Below are 20,686 nucleotides of genomic sequence, written 5' to 3'. Positions count from 1 at the left end.
ATGTGAATAAGAGCAAGGTTATTAGGTACAGTAGGGGTGAGGGTCAAGTCAATTGGGAGGTGAGTTTGAATGGAGAAAAACTGGAGGAAGTGAAGTGTTTTAGATATCTGGGAGTGGATCTGTCAGCGGATGGAACCATGGAAGCGGAAGTGGATCATAGGGTGGGGGAGGGGGCGAAAATTTTGGGAGCCTTGAAAAATGTGTGGAAGTCGAGAACACTATCTCGGAAAGCAAAAATGGGTATGTTTGAGGGAATAGTGGTTCCAACAATGTTGTATGGTTGCGAGGCGTGGGCTGTGGATAGAGATGTGCGCAGGAGGATGGATGTGCTGGAAATGAGATGTTTGAGGACAATGTGTGGTGTGAGGTGGTTTGATCGAGTAAGTAACGTAAGGGTAAGAGAGATGTGTGGAAATAAAAAGAGCGTGGTTGAGAGAGCAGAAGAGGGTGTTTTGAAATGGTTTGGGCACATGGAGAGAATGAGTGAGGAGAGATTGACCAAGAGGATATATGTGTCGGAGGTGGAGGGAACGAGGAGAAGAGGGAGACCAAATTGGAGGTGGAAAGATGGAGTGAAAAAGATTTTGTGTGATCGGGGCCTGAACATGCAGGAGGGTGAAAGGAGGGCAAGAAATAGAGTGAATTGGAGTCATGTGGTATACAGGGGTTGACGTGCTGTCAGTGGATTGAAGCAAGGCATGTGAAGCGTCTGGGGTAAACCATGGAAAGCTGTGTAGGTATGTGTATTTGCGTGTGTGGACGTGTGTATGTACATGTGTATGGGGGGGGGGGGTTGGGCCATTTCTTTCGTCTGTTTCCTTGCGCTACCTCGCAAACGCGGGAGACAGCGACAAAGTATAAAAAAAAAAAAAAAAAAAAAAAAAAGAATAATCTTAGATTAGAAGCTTTTATATGTTGATCACATTGCTGCTTTTTTATGGTCTCCAAGACAAGCTGAAAATGATGAACTTGAGGGACCCTAGAAACACTTTTCAAGCAAAAATGAGGATTGGAACATATGGATTGTCATGATATAGGAAATCAATGATTCACTAGGACTAGAATTCTCAAACAGGAAAGAAGCAGAATTATTAGATCCTCAAGAATCCCTTATGATATACCTGAAAGACACCAGACATTATTTATGAGAATTAGTTTTTCAGAAAGGCACCAAACTTAGGTATATGAAAGCATAACATGAAAGATGGGGTTACTTTTCATTGTTCTGCCAGACAAAATAAAATGTCTGCCAAGAATGAGTTCATAAAGGTTTATAAGATTAGATAAATGGATAAAAACAAATCCAGATGAAAACAAAGCTGACGAGTATATAGTATGAGTGACATGAAAGAACAACTGTACAGTATTATTAAAATGCATGACATATGCAATATGCCTTACTGCAAAATTTCATCTTAAATATTTATTTACTGGTAGGTTCACACTTCACCCTCTCATTTACTCCACTTTATAAAGGATTAATTTGTCCTCGTGTGGAGTACTGTTATCTCACCTGGAGTATTCTGACTATATGTTTACTTGGTTAAATCTAAAGAAGTTTGTCTTATTAGCTCTCCAAAAATGACCTCAAAGCTTAATCTCCTGTTAACACCACACTCTTATTTCTCATTCCATCTTTTGTACATATTACAAATCTTAGGCTTTGCTTTAGAGAGCTGGCTGCTTGCAAGCTTTTATCATTAGTTCGACTGTGCAGTGCTCAACAAGTCATTGTGGCAATTAGCAGCTCAAAGATGTCCCATTGTGATATCTCTTCCTTTCCCTACATATTTAAGTATTTGAACTCTTTACCCTGTCGTGCCTTTCCAAGTAGTTATGCCCTGCCCTATTTAAAAGGCAAGATTCTCCCTCCTTGGAGGTAGACTATTCATATTCTTTTTCAGGGGTCAGAAATTCTGACCTGCTGGAGCCTCTGATATAAAAAAAGATTGAAAAAATCAGTAAAGATGCTATAAGACTTCATGGTTTATCACTCAGGGACTTTTCATTTCAAAGCACCTTTCTAATGATAATGATGTAAAGAGAGACACTGGAACTTTTGAATGAAGTGTAAGGTTTTAACTCTCATACCATCTGCTACATTGTCAACTCCACTTAACTGATCAGTATACAACAAGCCATCATGCTCGTTGCAACTTTGCCATCACCTCACGATTTTGTGATCTTAGGTTTACTTATATTTTGCTGAAATCTTAGGCATTTGAATTTTTTTTTTCTTTTTTTTTTTTTTGCTGTCTCCCGCGTTTGCGAGGTAGCGCAAGGAAACAGACGAAAGAAATGGCCCAACCCACCCCCATACACATGTATATACGTACGTCCACACACGCAAATATACATACCTACACAGCTTTCCATGGTTTACCCCAGACGCTTCACATGCCCTGATTCAATCCACTGACAGCATGTCAAGCCCGGTATACCACATCGATCCAATTCACTCTATTTCTTGCCCTCCTTTCACCCTCCTGCATGTTCAGGCCCCAATCACACAAAATCTTTTTCACTCCATCTTTCCACCTCCAATTTGGTCTCCCACTTCTCCTCGTTCCCTCCACCTCCGACACATATATCCTCTTGGTCAATCTTTCCTCACTCATTCTCTCCATGTGCCCAAACCATTTCAAAACACCCTCTTCTGCTCTCTCAACCACGCTCTTTTTATTTCCACACATCTCTCTTACCCTTACATTACTTACTCGATCAAACCACCTCACACCACACATTGTCCTTACACATCTCATTTCCAGCACATCCATCCTCCTGCGCACAACTCTATCCATAGCCCACGCCTCGCAACCATACAACATTGTTGGAACCACTATTCCTTCAAACATAGCCATTTTTGCTTTCCGAGATAATGTTCTCGACTTCCACACATTCTTCAAGGCTCCCAGAATTTTCGCACCCTCCCCCACCCTATGATCCACTTCCGCTTCCATGGTTCCATCCGCTGCCAGATCCACTCCCAGATATCTAAAACACTTTACTTCCTCCAGTTTTTCTCCATTCAAACTTACCTCCCAATTGACTTGACCCTCAACCCTACTGTACCTAATAACCTTGCTCTTATTCACATTTACTCTTAACTTTCTTCTTTCACACACTTTACCAAACTCAGTCACCAGCTTCTGCAGTTTCTCACATGAATCAGCCACCAGCGCTGTATCATCAGCGAACAACAACTGACTCACTTCCCAAGCTCTCTCATCCCCAACAGACTTCATACTTGCCCCTCTTTCCAAAACTCTTGCATTCACCTCCTTAACAACCCCATCCATAAACAAATTAAACAACCATGGAGACATCACACACCCCTGCCGCAAACCTACATTCACTGAGAACTAATCACTTTCCTCTCTTCCTACACGTACACATGCCTTACATCCTCGATAAAAACTTTTCACTGCTTCTAACAACTTGCCTCCCACACCATATATTCTTAATACCTTCCACAGAGCATCTCTATCAACTCTGTCATATGCCTTCTCCAGATCCATAAATGCTACATACAAATCCATTTGAATATATCTTAGTCAATTTTTGAATCTAAGATTTTTTTTTTTTTTTTTTTTTTGCCGCTGTCTCCCGCGTTTGCAAGGTAGCACAAGGAAACAGACTAAAGAAATGGCCCAATCCACCCCTATACACATGTATATACATACACGTCCACACACGCAAATATACATACCCATACGTCTCAATGTACACATATATATACGCACACCAACACATACATATATACACATGCACACAATTCACACTGTCTGCCTTTATTCATTGCCATCACCACCTCGCCACACATGGAATAACATCCCCCTCCCCATCATGTGTGCGAGGTAGTGCTAGAAAAGGACAACAAAGGCCCCATTCATTCACACTCAGTCTCTAGCTGTCATGCAATAATGCCCGAAACCACAGCTCCCTTTCCACATCCAGGCCCCACAGAACTTTCCATGGTTTACCCCAGACGCTTCACATGCCCTGACTCAATCCATTGACAGCATGTCGACCCCGGTATACCAATCGACCCAGTTCACTCTATTCCTTGCCCGCCTTTCACCCTCCTGCATGTTCAGGCCCCGATCACTCAAAATCTTTTTCACTCCATCTTTCCACCTCCAGTATGGTTTCCCACTTCTCCTCGTTCCCTCCACCTCTGACACATATATCCTCTTGGTCAATCTTCCCTCACTCATTCTCTCCATGTGCCCAAACCATTTCAAAACACCCTCTTCTGCTCTCTCAACCATGCTCTTTTTATTTCCACACATCTCTCTTACCCTTACATTACTTACTTGATCAAACCACCTCACACCACATGTTGTCCTCAGCACATCCACCCTCCTGCTCACAACTCTATCCATAGCCCACGCCTCGCAACCATACAACATTGTTGGAACCACTATTCCTTCAAACATAGCCATTTTTGCTTTCCGAGATAATGTTCTCGACTTCCACACATTCTTCAAGGCTCCCAGGATTTTCGCCCCCTCCCCCACCCTATGATTCACTTCCACTTCCATGGTTCCATCCGCTGCCAGATCCACTCCCAGATATCTAAAACACTTTACTTCCTCCAGTTTTTCTCCATTCAAACTTACCTCCCAATTGACTTGACCCTCAACCCTACTGTACCTAATAACGTTGCTCTTATTCACATTTACTCTTAACTTTCTTCTTTCACACACTTTACCAAACTCAGTCACCAGCTTCTGCAGTTTCTAAGAAATATTTGCAGTTATCAAACAATATTATATAGCTGCTTTCGATCAGATCTGTGAGGTAATTGAACCTGATGAGATAAAGATATTTAGGGAATACTAGAATACCCTTCTTTCCATTTTTCAAAATTTCCTTAGACATCCTCTCAGATCACTTACCTGTGGTTCACAACTGCCTTCATTAGATTTTTCAGTTCCTCATTGTTTAGCTGTCCAATTCAGCCAGTCTGATTGTGTAGTTAACAGACAACTTATCAATATAATGTGTAAAGCTTTGGTTGATTGTGTATTTGAAATTTTGTTGGTTGCTTAATGATATGTCTGGTGAGCCTGTAACTTTGCAAAGTTTCTCTTGCAGAATGTTACCATGGAGGTGGATACTGCCATGCTAGCCCTCCTTATAGAAAATGTAGTTGTGGATGCCATGTCTCTACTAGGAGGTGACTCTTTTAACAGCAGCTTTCAGGTTCCATCTTGGATGGAGAGCCTGGAGTGGGAAAAAGCTCTACCCAAGTTTAAAACCTTGTTTAATGTGTAAGCTGCTTAATATTGCATTCATAAAGTAAGATTACAGTTTTTATGTGACACCAAAGTTTGGCAGATTCACTGTAAATCTTAATTATGCAATATAGTACAACTTCACAAAACTTGAATAGTGGGACATTAAACCATGTGGAAAAGTGATTTTTTTTTTTAACAAGGTATCGCTCCTTTGTCTTTCTTGAATCAACTAAGCACCTGCCTTTTGCAACTGTAGATTCAGAATGGCTTGACGTTATATTCTATTTTTGAGATGATTGCAAATTTCTGTGTACTGTAGAAGACAGTTGCTAAAAATTGTTGCAATTTTTCACTGTACAGTAGACTTATTCATGTATTATAAAGATATAATTTTCCTCAGTCATATTAAGCTTTGCTTTCTATATCTTGCCTATTTTATATGCTCTTATTGAATGTTTCATTGGTACTCTACACTATATTTCTACCACAGGACAGTTGAGGAGGTCTTAGTTATAGCTACAAGCCTAGGAATTGGCACAGCATTTCAAGGTGACAACTACTTTATACCAGGGGCAAGCTTGGTTTACCATGTAGCCTCACGTCTCGAGCGAAGTATTAATGGTACAAGTCTTTTCTTTCCCTTATTTGTGAAAGTCTTTTATTGATGTGATTTAGCATATCTAACATAGTATTCTTGATGATTACTTTATTTAGTATTAATAATTTTATTCATATATCTATTTCCCCTTATAAAAAGAGTTTTTACTGTGAAAGGAAATTCCACTATACTGTATTTAATATACATACCCATTGTCATTATACACTTTTACGCGTACAGTGTATGTAATGTATGAAAAGACCATTTGCCTCTAGTTCTAGAAAATTTAGCCCATCTCTGGCAATAAGAGTCAAATCCCCTCCTTTGTCTTATCTTATGTAATTACCTGTTCTAGTTACCTATCTGTACTGCATGGAAGGAATAGAGTGAATTGGAACGATGTGGTATACTGGGGTCGATGTGCTGACAGAGGACTGAACCAGGGCTTGTGAAGCGTATGGGGTATACCATGGAAAGGTCTGTGGGGCCTGGATGTAGATAGGGAGCTGTGGTTTCAGTGCATTACACATGACAGCCAGAGACTGAGTGTGAAGGAATGTGGCCTTTTTTGTCTTTTTCCTGGCACTACCTCGCTGAAGCCAAGGGTAGCAATGCTATTTTCTTTGGGGCGAGGTAGTGCCAGGAATTGATGAAGGCAAGCAAATATGAATATATACATGTGTATATATACTTATTTCCTCCCCAGGGAGTCCTTTTTGTCTTCATGAGCTCTTGCAGCACTCAGGAAGCTAGCCACATCCACCAGTTGGGTCCACAGGTGGTGTGATGTCGTATGTGTAAGTGCAGTGAGTGCAGGGCAGGAGCAATAGGTGTTTGGTGTTTTCCTTATGGTAGCTGCATCATGAGTATGAAGGGTCTTGGGATATGATGAAATGGTGATTGAGGTTTTGTTGTGATGAGTGTTGTTCAGAACTTAGACAAGAGAATGTGACTCATGTTTGACTGGAGAGTGTGGCTTCTGATTGGCATATGTCCAGTGAGTTGGAGTTTTATACCGAGTTAGAAGATTGGCTGTTTAGTGCTTGTTTGGTTATTTCAGTATTTATGTGTTTTGTTTGTATTAACATTTGTTGGGGTTAGGGGATCTGAGGGTAGAGGTTATTGGTGTGAGGCAAGGGTAAGTTATTCATTTCTGCTAAAGGGGGTTGGTGTTATTTGCAAAGTGATTTGTGTGGGAAAGGTTGAGTGCAGTTGCATAAAATTGAGTGCAGAGCATGTTGAGGTGGGATATTATGAAAGGATCTATGTTTCACCATGTAGGTGTTGAGTGATTGTGGTTGCTAGGCAGCTAGTGATTGTTCAGAGTGTACTATTTTGTGTGATTTGCACCTTGGTTATATTTGCTTTAGAGGAAGTGAGACCCTTCATACCCATCCTGCAACTACCACAATGAAAACAACAAACACTTTCTGCTCATTTGGCCTTCACCCTTCCCATGTAGACACCCTTGCCTTATGACCTGTAGTCCTCCCATTTGGACATGGCCAGCGTTCTCAGTACTACAGAACCCCTATGGAAGATAGAAGGGACTCTTGGGGCAGGAAGGAATTAGTTAAGTAGATAGAACATGATTACTGTGTAACTTTTCAAACCTATGTTGAACAGAGTCAACAGGTGTGTTTGATGCAAGTGTGTTGGTGGAAGGCCTTGGTACCTTGGAGGACTTGCTGCCTTTGGTTATATCAAGATTACCCAACTTAGTGGCTATTGGCTTGTGGTTCCCAGAGTCAGAGGTGAGTTGCATGCCCTTGAGGTTTGTTGGTATTGGTGGAGAGATTCTTCTACTTTGTATCGAACCACAGATTTTCAAGAGAAAATCTTTTTGGTGAACAGTTTGAGGTAGGAATGATGAATGAGTTTGTATTTTTCCTCATTTTAAGGGAATGGTTTATTTTAAAAGCTGCCCCAATATTTACTTTCCCGTAAATAGACCATTTCTCTCTCTCTCTCTCTCTCTCTCTCTCTCTCTCTCTCTCTCTCTCTCTCTCTGTCTCTCGAGGTGGGTTAAAAAAGACAGTTTCTCAAAGTAGATGGATTTGAAGAGATCATGGGAAAACCTTCAAAGATTCCATTTATGTGAAATATTGTTATTCTTTTTATACGTCAGCTTTAGTGAGTAGAAGTGTACCTGAAAATGGTAAGAATTTCTATTTGTTTATTATTAATGGCTTTCTTCTCCTAAGTTCCCTCTGTTGTTTTATACAGGCTGTATTTGGGAAAAGTTATTTCTTCCTAGTGGAAAAAAAGCTGTGAACTTCCTAAAGAGTCTATCTTGTTTTATGTGGATGTGTCTCAGAGGGATTTTCTTCCTGCTTTCCTTACACTTTTGGTATTTGGACACACAATGCTCCTGTACATGCTTTCTGTCTGTCAAAAGGTTGGCTGGCAAGATGAATTTTTTGTGGGAAAAAGGTTAGGGGAATTGAATTGCTTTAAGGGATGTGCCAGGATTTTGGCTCATTTGCATCAAGGAAGTTTTTGAAAGATGCCATCCTCCCAAAAGACTAGAAAGTTTCTACTTGTGGGATCACAGTATTGTCTGTTATGATTTGATAATTAAAGTTTAGATGTCTTTAGTTTGTGGTTGTATTCATTATCAATTATTGTGTTTGGGGTAGTTGATTACAGAACAAAATATGGTCAGACTTTCCATTTGTAGATATGTATAAGTGACATCATGGTTGTGTCATGTGCATTGCACCTAACAGCTAGGAAATGGACGTGAGGAAATGTGGCCTTTCTTTGTTTTTGGCGCTACCTTTCTAATGTGGGATATGACACTCAAGTATGAAAAGGGGAGGCTATATGACATTATCAGAAGTGAAGGGACCTGGGAGAACAAATTGGAGGTGGAAGGATATAGTAGAAAGGATTTCGAGTGATTGGGGCTTGAACATGCAGGGTGGTGAAAGGTGTGCATGGAATAGAGTGAATTGGAACAATGTAGTACACTGGGGGCAATGTGCTGTTAGTGGACAAAACCAGAGAATGTGAAGTGTCTTGGATAAACCATGGAAAGTTGTGTGGATAGGGAGCTGTGGCTTCAGTGCATTACACATGACAGAAAGAGAATGAATGTGAGTGGATATGGCCTTTCTTTGTCTGTTCCTAATGCTTCCTCACTAATATGGGAAATGGACTGAACCAGAGCATGTGAGACGTCTGAGGCCTAGATATGGATAAGGAGCTATGGTTTTGGTGCATTACACATGACAACTAGAGACCGAGTATGAATGAATGTGGCCTTTTCTGTCTGTTTTCCTGGCGCTACCTCACTGACCCAGAGGGTGGTGATGCTCTTTCCTGTGGGGCAGGCTGGTACCGGGAATGGATGAAGGCAAGCAAGTATGAATATGTACATGTGTATACATGTATATGGCTGTGTATGTGTATGTATATGTGTATATGATATGTATATGTATTTATATTTACATATATGTGCGTTTAAGTATTTATATGTGTATATGTGTGTATGGGCCATTCTTCATCTGTTTCCTGGCACTACCTCGCTGATGCAGGAAATGACGATCAAGTATGATAATGATAATGATAATAATGATGATAGTAATAATAATAGATATTTGATATTATTTCAGTACATTATAAAACACTTTACCTCTCATAATTATAGTTGACTTCCAGGTGTACTACAGTTTAGTATCAGGAGTAGCTCCATCAGTGATACATGAGCAAATGTGCTGTGATGGTGTTAGTGAGTCCCTTTTTCACCCAAACCTTCTTGAGGAAGATTGGCTGGATCTGGAGAAAATTCTTTGCTCTTACTCTCTGCATCAACTCTCTGAAGATATAGAGCCACTGCTTAATACCTCAGAAATTATGTCTGGAGTGGTGAGTTCAAAGGATGTTCTTTTTTTTTTATTTTTTATTAATTTCAGTTTGGACAGTTAAAGACATTATTAATCTAAACTACCTGTTTGCCCTCCCTGTAGGCTTGAAGGGCTATAAAACTAAATCTAACTCTAAGAAACCTGCTATGTGAAGACAGGCAAAGAAGATTAAACCTCTTTCCTCTTCAGAAGATTCGACTTTTTGGTAGTTTGATAAAAGTTTTCAGAAGTTTGAATAAATGGCTATATCAGAATTGTATATTAAAGTGGAGTTATAGTGTTATGCATTGAGGCATGAAAATTCATTGTTGCATGTAGTAAAACATTGTTGCTGCCACTTCCAAGGGTGCACATGCTCATTGAGGTCTTTTTAGATCTGGTTTTGAAATTTGCTTAAATTTTATCGAGTGACCAATTCATGAAAACTTGGTTCTTCTAATGTATTTTTGCCTCAACAGTAACTGATGCAGTAATATATCATAAGCCTATCTCATATCTGTGCCCCCTTGGGAAAGGGGAAAATCATATCTTCTTTGCAACACCCATAGTTACCCTCTCACAGTTGTTGCATAGTAAACTCTTTCTAGTGACTGATTTCCTTTGTTTGTATTATCACAATTCTTTTCATAGGGTTCCAGTATCTGTTGAACATGTACACAGTCATATGTGACTTAGTGTAGGGTGTGTATGTATAAGAGGAAAGACCCGGTACACAGGTATGGGGTTAAGTGGTGATATATATGAGGGTAAGAGACAGGACAAGTGTAAAACTCACTTCCCAGTACACACAAAAAGTTATAACATGAATGTATGTGTCCACACATGAATATGGTCTGAATAAGGAGACAGTGAATGCTGGCAGCTTACAATGATATTGAAGTCTTCTCGATGGTATTGAAAGTACATGAATCAGGGTCCCATCAGTGTAGAACCTTCTTTCCATATTGTACAAATAGGTAATTACAGCTGTGTGTAAACTATGGACTGATACCACTAATGAGTGCAGTATGGAGAATGCTAGAGAAAATGATCAGGCAGAAAACTGAGTAAAAGCCAGAATATTATTAAAAAGAAATTGTCCATAATTAATCTATTTGAACATTTATAAATCAGTAATGTCATAGAGAAAAGATATAATTGGATGAATTGTGTATCTCCAGCCAACCAAAAGGGCTCTTGACACTCTCCCTCATGTGAGACTGATAGTGAAGTGTGAGCCCCAAGCTGGTTTTAAAGAAGGGTGACATAAATTGACTGAAACTAATAGAAAGAGGGCAGACAACTTGCAGTGCTCAGCACCTCTGTGGCATCCTTTATTGATGCACTCTTTAAATGCTTCTTTATTTGATAAGTGAAAAGTTGAGATATGCCCTTGAGGCACCTTTATAGATGGACATTGAATGAAAATAGAACACCAAAGAATTTGCAGAGTTTATATCTATGGTGTTTTTTCATATCCTCTCTCCTGTGCAAAACTAGGTCCAAGCACCTTTTTAGGTTCACTGCTTCATTTCAGTAATCTTATTCATGCTCGTTCTTTGCTCATTTTCTCCTCATTCATGCTTTCTCCTTGTATTTACTTTTTCCTTTACTTTATTGGCCCTCCAATTAGAATATTAAGCTTTGATCAGTTTTTGTTGTTTTCTCTATCCATACTTCCAATAACTCCTGCATGTCTGAGGGCTGGTTGAGGAAACAAAAAGTTCAACTTGAGTTTTATTTCTCAAATGTTTCAGTGCAATTTTCTCTCCTGCCATGATGGATAATGAACATGCTCACCTATTTCTGCCTGTTTCTTGTATTCTGCCTTTCTACATCATATTCATTATTCATGTTCTCATTGGATTGAACATTACGCACTCCTTTGACACACTTTTAGATTGCGTAATCTGCATAATGTACTTAACATTGATGAACCATTTTTCATAATTTCTTCCAGACAATTGACTTGATGAAAGTCTTCCCCAGTCTGGAGCGTCTGCTGCAAAAATTTAGGGTCCTGAATCTTCACCAGTTTGGGAATCCTTTGGTTGAAAACCCCTTCATGATAGAATTTAGAAACTCATCCCCTGTGCAGAAGTAAGTTTCATGAATTTTCTACTGATTTTAGAATGTAGCAATTAGTATAAGATAATTAGGCAGAATATTACACAAACTCATATATACATAGATATACATGAACACCCATACACGCACATATACATGTACACATATACATACACATGCACAGACATATACATATATACACACGAACATATTTATGCTTGCTTGCCTTTATCCATTCCTGGCGCTACTTTGCCCCACAGGAAACTGCATTGCTGTCCCCCACTTCAGTGAGGTAGCACCAGGAAAACAGACAAAAAAAGACCACATTTGTTCACACTCAGTCTCTAGCTGTCATGTGTAATGCACTAAAACCATAGCTCCCTATCCCCATCCAGGCCTTGCAGACCTTTCCATTGTTTACCCCAGACGTTTCACATGCCTTGGTTCAGTCCTTTGACAGGGCATCGATCCCTGTATACCACATCGTTCCAATTCACTATATTCCTTGCACGCCTCTCACCCTCCTGTATGTTCAGGCCCCGATCGCTCAAAATCTTTTTCACTCCATCCTTCCACCTCCAATTTGGTCTCCTGCTTCACCTTGTTCCCTCCACCTCTGACATATATATCCTCTTTGTCAATCTTTCCTCACTTATTCTCTCCATATATCCAAACCATTTCAACATGCCCTCCTCTGCTCTCTCAACTACACTCTTTTTATTACCAAACATCTCTCTTACCCTTTCATTACTTACTCGATCGAACCTCCTCATACCACACATTTTCCTTAAGCATTTCATTTCCAACACATCCTCCTTTCTCCGTACAACCCAATCTATAGCCCAAGCCTCGCAACCATATATATTGTTAGAACTACTATTCCTTCAGATAAACCCATTTTTGCTCTCTTGAGATAATGTTCTCTCCTTCCACACATTCTTCACTGCTCCCTGAACCTTCGCCCCCTCACTAACCTTGTGACTCATTTCCACTTGCATGGTTCCATTTGGAGGTAAGTCCACTCCCAGATATCTAAAATGCTTCACTTCCTCCAACCATTCTCCGTTCAAACTTACCTCCCAATTACCTTGTTCCTTAACCTTACTGAACTTAATAACCTTGCTATTATTCACATTTACTCTCAACTTTCTCCTTTCAGACACTTTCCTACCTCACTCACCAACTTCTGCAGTTTCTAACTTGAATCAGCCACCAGTGCTGTATCATCAGCAAACAGAAACTGACTGACTTCCCAGGCCCTCTCATTTCCAACAAACTGCATAAATGGCCCTCTCTCCAAAACCCTTGCATTAACCTCCCTAACATCCCCAACCATAAACAACTTAGACAACCTGGGCAACATCACACACCACTTCTCTGGGAACCAATCACTCTCCTCTCTTCCCACTCATGCACATGCCTTACATCCCTGATAAAAACTTTCCACTGCTTCTAACAGCTTACTTCCCACACCATATACTCTTAAGTCCTTCACAAAGCATCCCTATCAAACCTATCATATGCCATCTCCACATCCATAAATGCCACATACAAATCCATCTGTTTTTCTAAGTATTTCTCACACACATTCTCCAAAGCAAACACCTGATCCACACATCCTCTACCAGTTCTGAATCCACACTGCTCCTCCTCAATCTGATGTTCTGTACATGCCTTCACCCTCTCAATCAATACCCTCCCATACAATTTTCCAGGGATACTCAACAAATTTATGCCTCTGTAGTTTGAACACTCCCCTTTATCCCCTTTGCCTTTGTACAGTGGCACTTTACATGCATTCCGCCAATCCTCAGGTACTTCACCATGATCCGTACATACACTGAATATCCTTACCAACCAATCAACAACACAGTCACCCCCTTTCTTAATAAGTTCAACTGCAATACCATCCAAACCTGTCACCTTGATGCATTTCATCTTCAGCAAGGCTTTCACCACCTCTTTTCTCTTAACCAAACCACTCGCCCTGACCCTCTCACTTCACACACCACCCTGACCAAAACACCCTACATCTGCCACACTATCATTAAACATTCAACAAACCTTCAAAATACTCACTCCATCTCCTCACTTCATCACTTCCTTTTATTACTTCCTCCCTTGCCCCCTTCACCGATGTTCCCATTTGTTCTCCTGTCTCGCACATTATTTACTTTCTTCCAAAACATCTTTTAATTCTCCCTAAAACTTAATGATACTTTCTCACCCCAACTTTCATTTGCCCCCTTTTTCAACCCTTGCACCTTCCTCTTGACCTCCTGCTGCTGAAGCTGGGGGTAGCGATGCTGTTTCCTGTGGGGTGGGGTAGTGCCAGGAATGGATGAAGGCGAGCATGTATGAAAATGTACATGTGTGTATTGGTATATGTCTATGTATATGTGTATATGTTGATGTATATATGTATGTATATGTGTGTGTAAGGGTATTTATGTTTATGTATATATATGTATGTATGAGTGGATGGGCCATTCTTCATCTGTTTCCTGGTGCTACCTCACTGACATGGGAAACAGTGATTATGTATAATAAGTAAATAAAATGTATGTATATATGATTATTATTATACTTAATCTCTGTTTCCCGCTTCAGCAAGGTAGCTCTAGGAAACAGACGAAGAATGGCCCATTCACTCACATACACATAAATATATACATAAGTGCCCATACATGCACATATGCATACATATACATATACACATATACATACATATCATATATACATATTCATACTTGCTTGCCTTAATCCATTCCTAGTGCTACCCCACCTCACAGGAAACAGTTTCATTTGAGGAATGTACAGGAATAATATTTTCATAATGAAATGTATTATGCATGTTTATTGACAACCCAATCAAATGAAACTATTTCTCCTCCCGTTTGTTGATATGGTGATTCTACTGTGTAACAGAATGTCTTGACAGCATTCCATCCAAACACTGTAGTTACACTTACTCTAAACTTTCTCTGTAGTTACTCCCCACTCGTACAAATATTCTTTCTTTTTTCATTTTAAATGGTGAAGAGCTTGTAGATTTATGTGCTGAAAAAGGACTGATGATTGGGAATACCTGGTTTAAAAAGCGAGATATACATAAGGATACGTATATAAGTAGGAGAGATGGCCAGAGAGCGTTATTGGATTACGTGTTAATTGACAGGCGTGCGAAAGAGAGACTTTTGGATGTTAATGTGCTGAGAGGTGCAACTGGAGGGATGTCTGATCATTATCTTGTGGAGGCTAAGGTGAAGATTAGTATGGGTTTTCAGAAAAGAAGAGCGAATGTTGGGGTGAAGAAGGTGGTGAGAGTAAGTGAGCTTGGGAAGGAGACCTGTGTGGGGAAGTACCAGGAGAGACTGTGTACAGAATGGAAAAAGGTGAGAACAATGGAAGTAAGGGGAGTGGGGGAGGAATGGGATGTATTTAGGGAATCAGTGATGGATTGCGCAAAAGATGCTTGTGGCATGAGAAGAGTGGGAGGTGGGCTGTTTAGAAAGGGTAGTGAGTGGTGGGATGAAGAAGTAAGAGTATTAGTGAAAGAGAAGAGAGAGGCATTTGGACGATTTTTGCAGGGAAAAAATGCAATTGAGTGGGAGAAGTATAAAAGAAAGAGACAGGAGGTCAAGAGAAAGGTGCAAGAGGTGAAAAAAAGGGCAAATGAGAGTTGGGGTGAGAGACTATCAGTAAATTTTAGGGAGAATAAAAAGATGTTCTGGAAGGAGGTAAATAGGGTGCTTAAGACAAGGGAGCAAATGGGAACTTCAGTGAAGGGCGTAAATGGGGAGGTGATAACAAGTAGCGGTGATGTGAGAAGGAGATGGAATGAGTATTTTGAAGGTTTGTTGAATGTGTCTGATGACAGAGTGGCAGATATAGGGTGTTTTGGTCGAGGTGGTGTGCAAAGTGAGAGGGTTAGGGAAAATGATTTGGTAAACAGAGAAGAGGTAGTAAAAGCTTTGCGGAAGATGAAAGCCGGCAAGGCAGCAGGTTTGGATGGCATTGCAGTGGAATTTATTAAGAAAGGGGGTGACTGTATTGTTGACTGGTTGGTAAGGTTATTTAATGTATGTATGACTCATGGTGAGGTGCCTGAGGATTGGCGGAATGCGTGCATAGTGCCATTGTACAAAGGCAAAGGGGATAAGAGTGAGTGCTCAAATTACAGAGGTATAAGTTTGTTGAGTATTCCTGGTAAATTATATGGGAGGGTATTGATTGAGAGGGTGAAGGCATGTACAGAGCATCAGATTGGGGAAGAGCAGTGCGGTTTCAGAAGTGGTAGAGGATGTGTGGATCAGGTGTTTGCTTTGAAGAATGTATGTGAGAAATACTTAGAAAAGCAAATGGATTTGTATGTAGCATTTATGGATCTGGAGAAGGCATATGATAGAGTTGATAGAGATGCTCTGTGGAAGGTATTAAGAATATATGGTGTGGGAGGCAAGTTGTTAGAAGCAGTGAAAAGTTTTTATCGAGGATGTAAGGCATGTGTACGTGTAGGAAGAGAGGAAAGTGATTGGTTCTCAGTGAATGTAGGTTTGCGGCAGGGGTGTGTGATGTCTCCATGGTTGTTTAATTTGTTTATGGATGGGGTTGTAAGGGAGGTAAATGCAAGAGTCCTGGAAAGAGGGGCAAGTATGAAGTCTGTTGGGGATGAGAGAGCTTGGGAAGTGAGTCAGTTGTTGTTCGCTGATGATACAGCGCTGGTGGCTGATTCATGTGAGAAACTGCAGAAGCCGGTGACTGAGTTTGGTAAAGTGTGTGGAAGAAGAAAGTTGAGAGTAAATGTGAATAAGAGCAAGGTTATTAGGTACAGTAGGGGTGAGGGTCAAGTCAATTGGGAGGTGAGTTTGAATGGAGAAAAACTGGAGGAAGTGAAGTGTTTTAGATATCTGGGAGTGGATCTGTCAGCGGATGGAACCATGGAAGCGGAAGTGGATCATAGGGTGGGGGAGGGGGCGAAAATTTTGGGAGCCTTGAAAAATGTGTGGAAGTCGAGAACATTATCTCGGAAAGCAAAAATGGGTATGTTTGAGGGAATAGTGGTTCCAACAATGTTGTATGGTTGCGAGGCGTGGGCTATGGATAGAGATGTGCGCAGGAGGATGGATGTGCTGGAAATGAGATGTTTGAGGACAATGTGTGGTGTGAGGTGGTTTGATCGAGTAAGTAACGTAAGGGTAAGAGAGATGTGTGGAAATAAAAAGAGCGTGGTTGAGAGAGCAGAAGAGGGTGTTTTGAAATGGTTTGGGCACATGGAGAGAATGAGTGAGGAGAGATTGACCAAGAGGATATATGTGTCGGAGGTGGAGGGAACGAGGAGAAGAGGGAGACCAAATTGGAGGTGGAAAGATGGAGTGAAAAAGATTTTGTGTGATCGGGGCCTGAACATGCAGGAGGGTGAAAGGAGGGCAAGAAATAGAGTGAATTGGAGTCATGTGGTATACAGGGGTTGACGTGCTGTCAGTGGATTGAAGCAAGGCATGTGAAGCGTCTGGGGTAAACCATGGAAAGCTGTGTAGGTATGTATATTTGCGTGTGTGGACGTGTGTATGTACATGTGTATGGGGGGGGGGTTGGGCCATTTCTTTCGTCTGTTTCCTTGCGCTACCTCGCAAACGCGGGAGACAGCGACAAAGTATTAAAAAAAAAAAAAAAAAAAAAAAAAAAATTATCTTCACTAGCTCCATTAAACAAGCAACCCTTTATCCCAGTTATGTATGCAATGCATCATTGTATATATATCTGTTCTTTCATTATGCATCTGATTCCATGGCAGTAACTTGTACTTTATCGAAAATCCCCTTTTCATATTTTTTATCCTGTCACCTTTATTTATCATTGTCAATTTTTGTAGTGCTATATTCATTTTCTTCTGATGAGTGCTGAGGGATCCTCATAAAATAGGATCCTAGGGCAGGAAAGCAAGTAAGTTTGTAAAATAATATTATTTGAGCCATTCTGTAATGTACCACCACCGTTCAAGTAGAAATATAAAACAACCCTGCCACACTTTAGAAACCAGTACTCACTGGTACATCCACCCCCAACAGAAACCAGTACTCACAGACATCTCCCCCAATAAACACAACATTGACAAAACACATACATGCTGAAATGACTTGACCAGTACTTGATAATTACCCTTCCAGAAAAGATTTAAACATCACACTGCCAGAGATACACCCATGAGGAACTACACTCCACAGACATATATGAAGTACTTCTTCCCATCAGTATGTGGCATCACCCATCCTAGATGCAACTCCACCTTCACTGAGAACCACTTACCCTCCTCCCATCCTGCTCACTCACATTTCTTACTTTTATTCTTTCATACATGTTCACCATTTCCTGTGTTAATGAGGTTGTGCCAGGACTAGATAAAAAAATGGCCTCATATGATCACATTACCTCTCTTGCTGTCATGTACAATACACCATAACTGTCTTGGTAAAACTCCTCATTGCATTTAATGACTCTCCATTTACCCCATATATTTGTAGCAACAACCATGAGGTGTCTTCATCAATCCTGTCATGTGCTTTCTAAAGGACTGTAACTGCCTTGTAAAATGTTTCTTGATGAACTACAGTACTTTCTTCTTCATATATGAATGATCACTGTCCATTGAAGGACTTTTCATATCATTGTATATTCATAAGTTTCCTGTATTAGTTTCCTTTCTTGTAATTGATATTGTAGACAGCAGTTTGTCCAATTCAGATTGGGCATAATCAAAACAACTCCAGTTATGCTAGAAGGGAGCATTCTCTTTTTCCATTATGTAGATATGTGCATGGGATATTCAATGGTATGGGAGCCCTTCAGCAGTGGACCTTTGGAGATGATGCCTTGTTCTCCAGACATAGCTACATGCTGGTACTTCTCCATGTCATTGCAGCACTCGCACCCATTGCTAAACCTGGTAATGTGAAAAATATTTTGAGAAAGGATTCTGAGAGAGAGAGAGAGAGAGAGAGAGAGAGAGAGAGAGAGAGAGAGAGAGAGAGAGAGAGAGAGAGAGAGAGAATGGATGGTTTTAAGGGATACATGAGGAGTAAAGGGTGTGTGAGTGCATGAAGGATATTGCTTGAGATGTCTAAGGAGAGAGGATCAAAGAATAATAGTTTTGAGCATATGAAAGGTATTTTTTCTAACAAAGGAGGCTAGTAACCAAGGAAAATTAGAGGGCTATGCTCTTTTTAGGGAGAATAGGCCAAATAGCAATTGAGATGTCAATGATCTCATCATCTGTCACTATGAACTAGATAGCCATATGTTAACTCTTCACCACCTTTACATATCAAAGACAGTCATATCTGCCCATCTTTTCTGTAATGCAAGTTAAATTGTAATTAGTGTACACACATGTAATATTTATATCACATCTTTGTCAATTTACATTGTAATACCATTGCAAGATAAGATGTCAGTGACATCTATAATTTATCATATTATTATACAATCTTGGGACCCCTTTTATGGGATTCCTGCAACTGCAAGGCTGCTCTTGATGCAAGAGCAAGAAAAATTTTGCTTTCCTTTGAAGAAAGGAGGTCATCACAAGGCTGTTAATAGATTATAAGTGATTGTTAGATGGCTTTTTGTAATATCCTTTTTGTGAATGTATGCTTTCAAGTAAAGAATGCTTGATTTATTAATTTTTTTTTGTAGTTATGTATGTAGGTAAATGGTTGTCATTTTACTTTAATGCCTATGATTGTGCTTAGTTCTGTTTTTGTATATATTGGTATAAATGCATATACTTTAATTGCTACCTGGTGAACATGTATGAAAGAGAAAGAGGTATTTTTAGTGCCTCTTTGTTCATGCAAATAAAAGCAATTTCAGCACTGATCAGGGAGTTCAGTAAGATAACCTTTCACAGCTCTCCTATAGGGATTTTCTGGTAACAGGCTGGGTACCAGGACAACTTCTTTGTCCATCTCACTCAAAACTTTCTGTACCAGACTTTGCTTGTTGTGAGATGATAGCCATCCATAGCCTCATTTCACAACATCCCAACTTCGTTTCTTTGGAAAATCATGTTGTTTAATGTGTGAATTCAGAAGTCATGTATTGTTTAAAGATAGACCATGTTTCATTTATAAGAGTTTTCCCTACCTTTTAACAGGAGAGTCCAGTCTCCATGAGAGACTCATAGATCCTAATTACTTTGAGGAAGTCTTAAAGGATTATGCTCTCATTGGCCAAGAAATCCAGAGGGAGATTGAAGAACTTAATCTTCAGTACCAGGTGAGTCAGAATTGATTATTTTGTGTCTAGATGAATGACTGTATATTGATCTTTTTAACTAGGTCTCCCTCCCATCCATAATTATCATTATCTTTCTCTAGACCTCCCACTTATCCATTATTATTGCCCATTACATTAGGCTAATCCCTTTTATATATCTCTTCAAATAGTCTTTCATATTCTTTCCATGAAGTATCCTTAACCTCTTCTTAATCATTGTATGTCTTCTAGAGTGATTTTAAATCTAACATTTAAGTTTTCTTCTAATACCATACAACATGCATATTCATGGTCATCTTTCTTTTCAAACCACATATGTTTCTGCATAATTCTCACACTATGCTTCATAAGACCATATGAACTGTGTAATGAGACCAGAAGTATTTTGGACTGAGTGTAAACGAATGTGGCCTTTATTGTCTCTTTTCCTGGTGTTACCTCCCTGTTTTCTGTGGGGCGGGGTAGCGACAGGAATGGATGAAGGCAAGCAGGTATGAATTATGTACATGTGTATATATGTATATGTCTGTGTATGTATATGTATGTTTACATTGAAATGTATTTTTATTTATTTATTATACTTTGACGCTGTCTCCTGTGTTAGCGAGGTAGCGCAAGGAAACAGACGAAAGAATGGCCCAACCTACCCACAT

The 20,686-nt window shown here is 40.0% G+C and overlaps 1 protein-coding gene across 1 annotated transcript in view; it reads left to right on the top strand.

The window, feature by feature from the left end:
• The window catches only part of LOC139751921 (uncharacterized), a 217,934-nt gene that overhangs the window by 89,013 nt on the left and 108,235 nt on the right, over positions 1 to 20,686 (top strand). Inside the window, 7 exon segments of the mRNA XM_071667621.1 lie at positions 5,101 to 5,276; positions 5,734 to 5,864; positions 7,468 to 7,595; positions 9,505 to 9,711; positions 11,650 to 11,789; positions 18,566 to 18,702; positions 19,912 to 20,033. Of these exon segments, the coding sequence (XP_071523722.1) occupies positions 5,101 to 5,276; positions 5,734 to 5,864; positions 7,468 to 7,595; positions 9,505 to 9,711; positions 11,650 to 11,789; positions 18,566 to 18,702; positions 19,912 to 20,033 (1,041 nt within the window).

Source organism: Panulirus ornatus, chromosome 12 (assembly GCF_036320965.1).
Source record: "Panulirus ornatus isolate Po-2019 chromosome 12, ASM3632096v1, whole genome shotgun sequence".
Taxonomy (NCBI): Eukaryota; Metazoa; Arthropoda; class Malacostraca; order Decapoda; family Palinuridae; genus Panulirus; species Panulirus ornatus.
The sequence above is the reverse complement of the archived record's forward strand: the minus strand, read 5'-3'. Positions and strand labels throughout refer to the sequence as shown.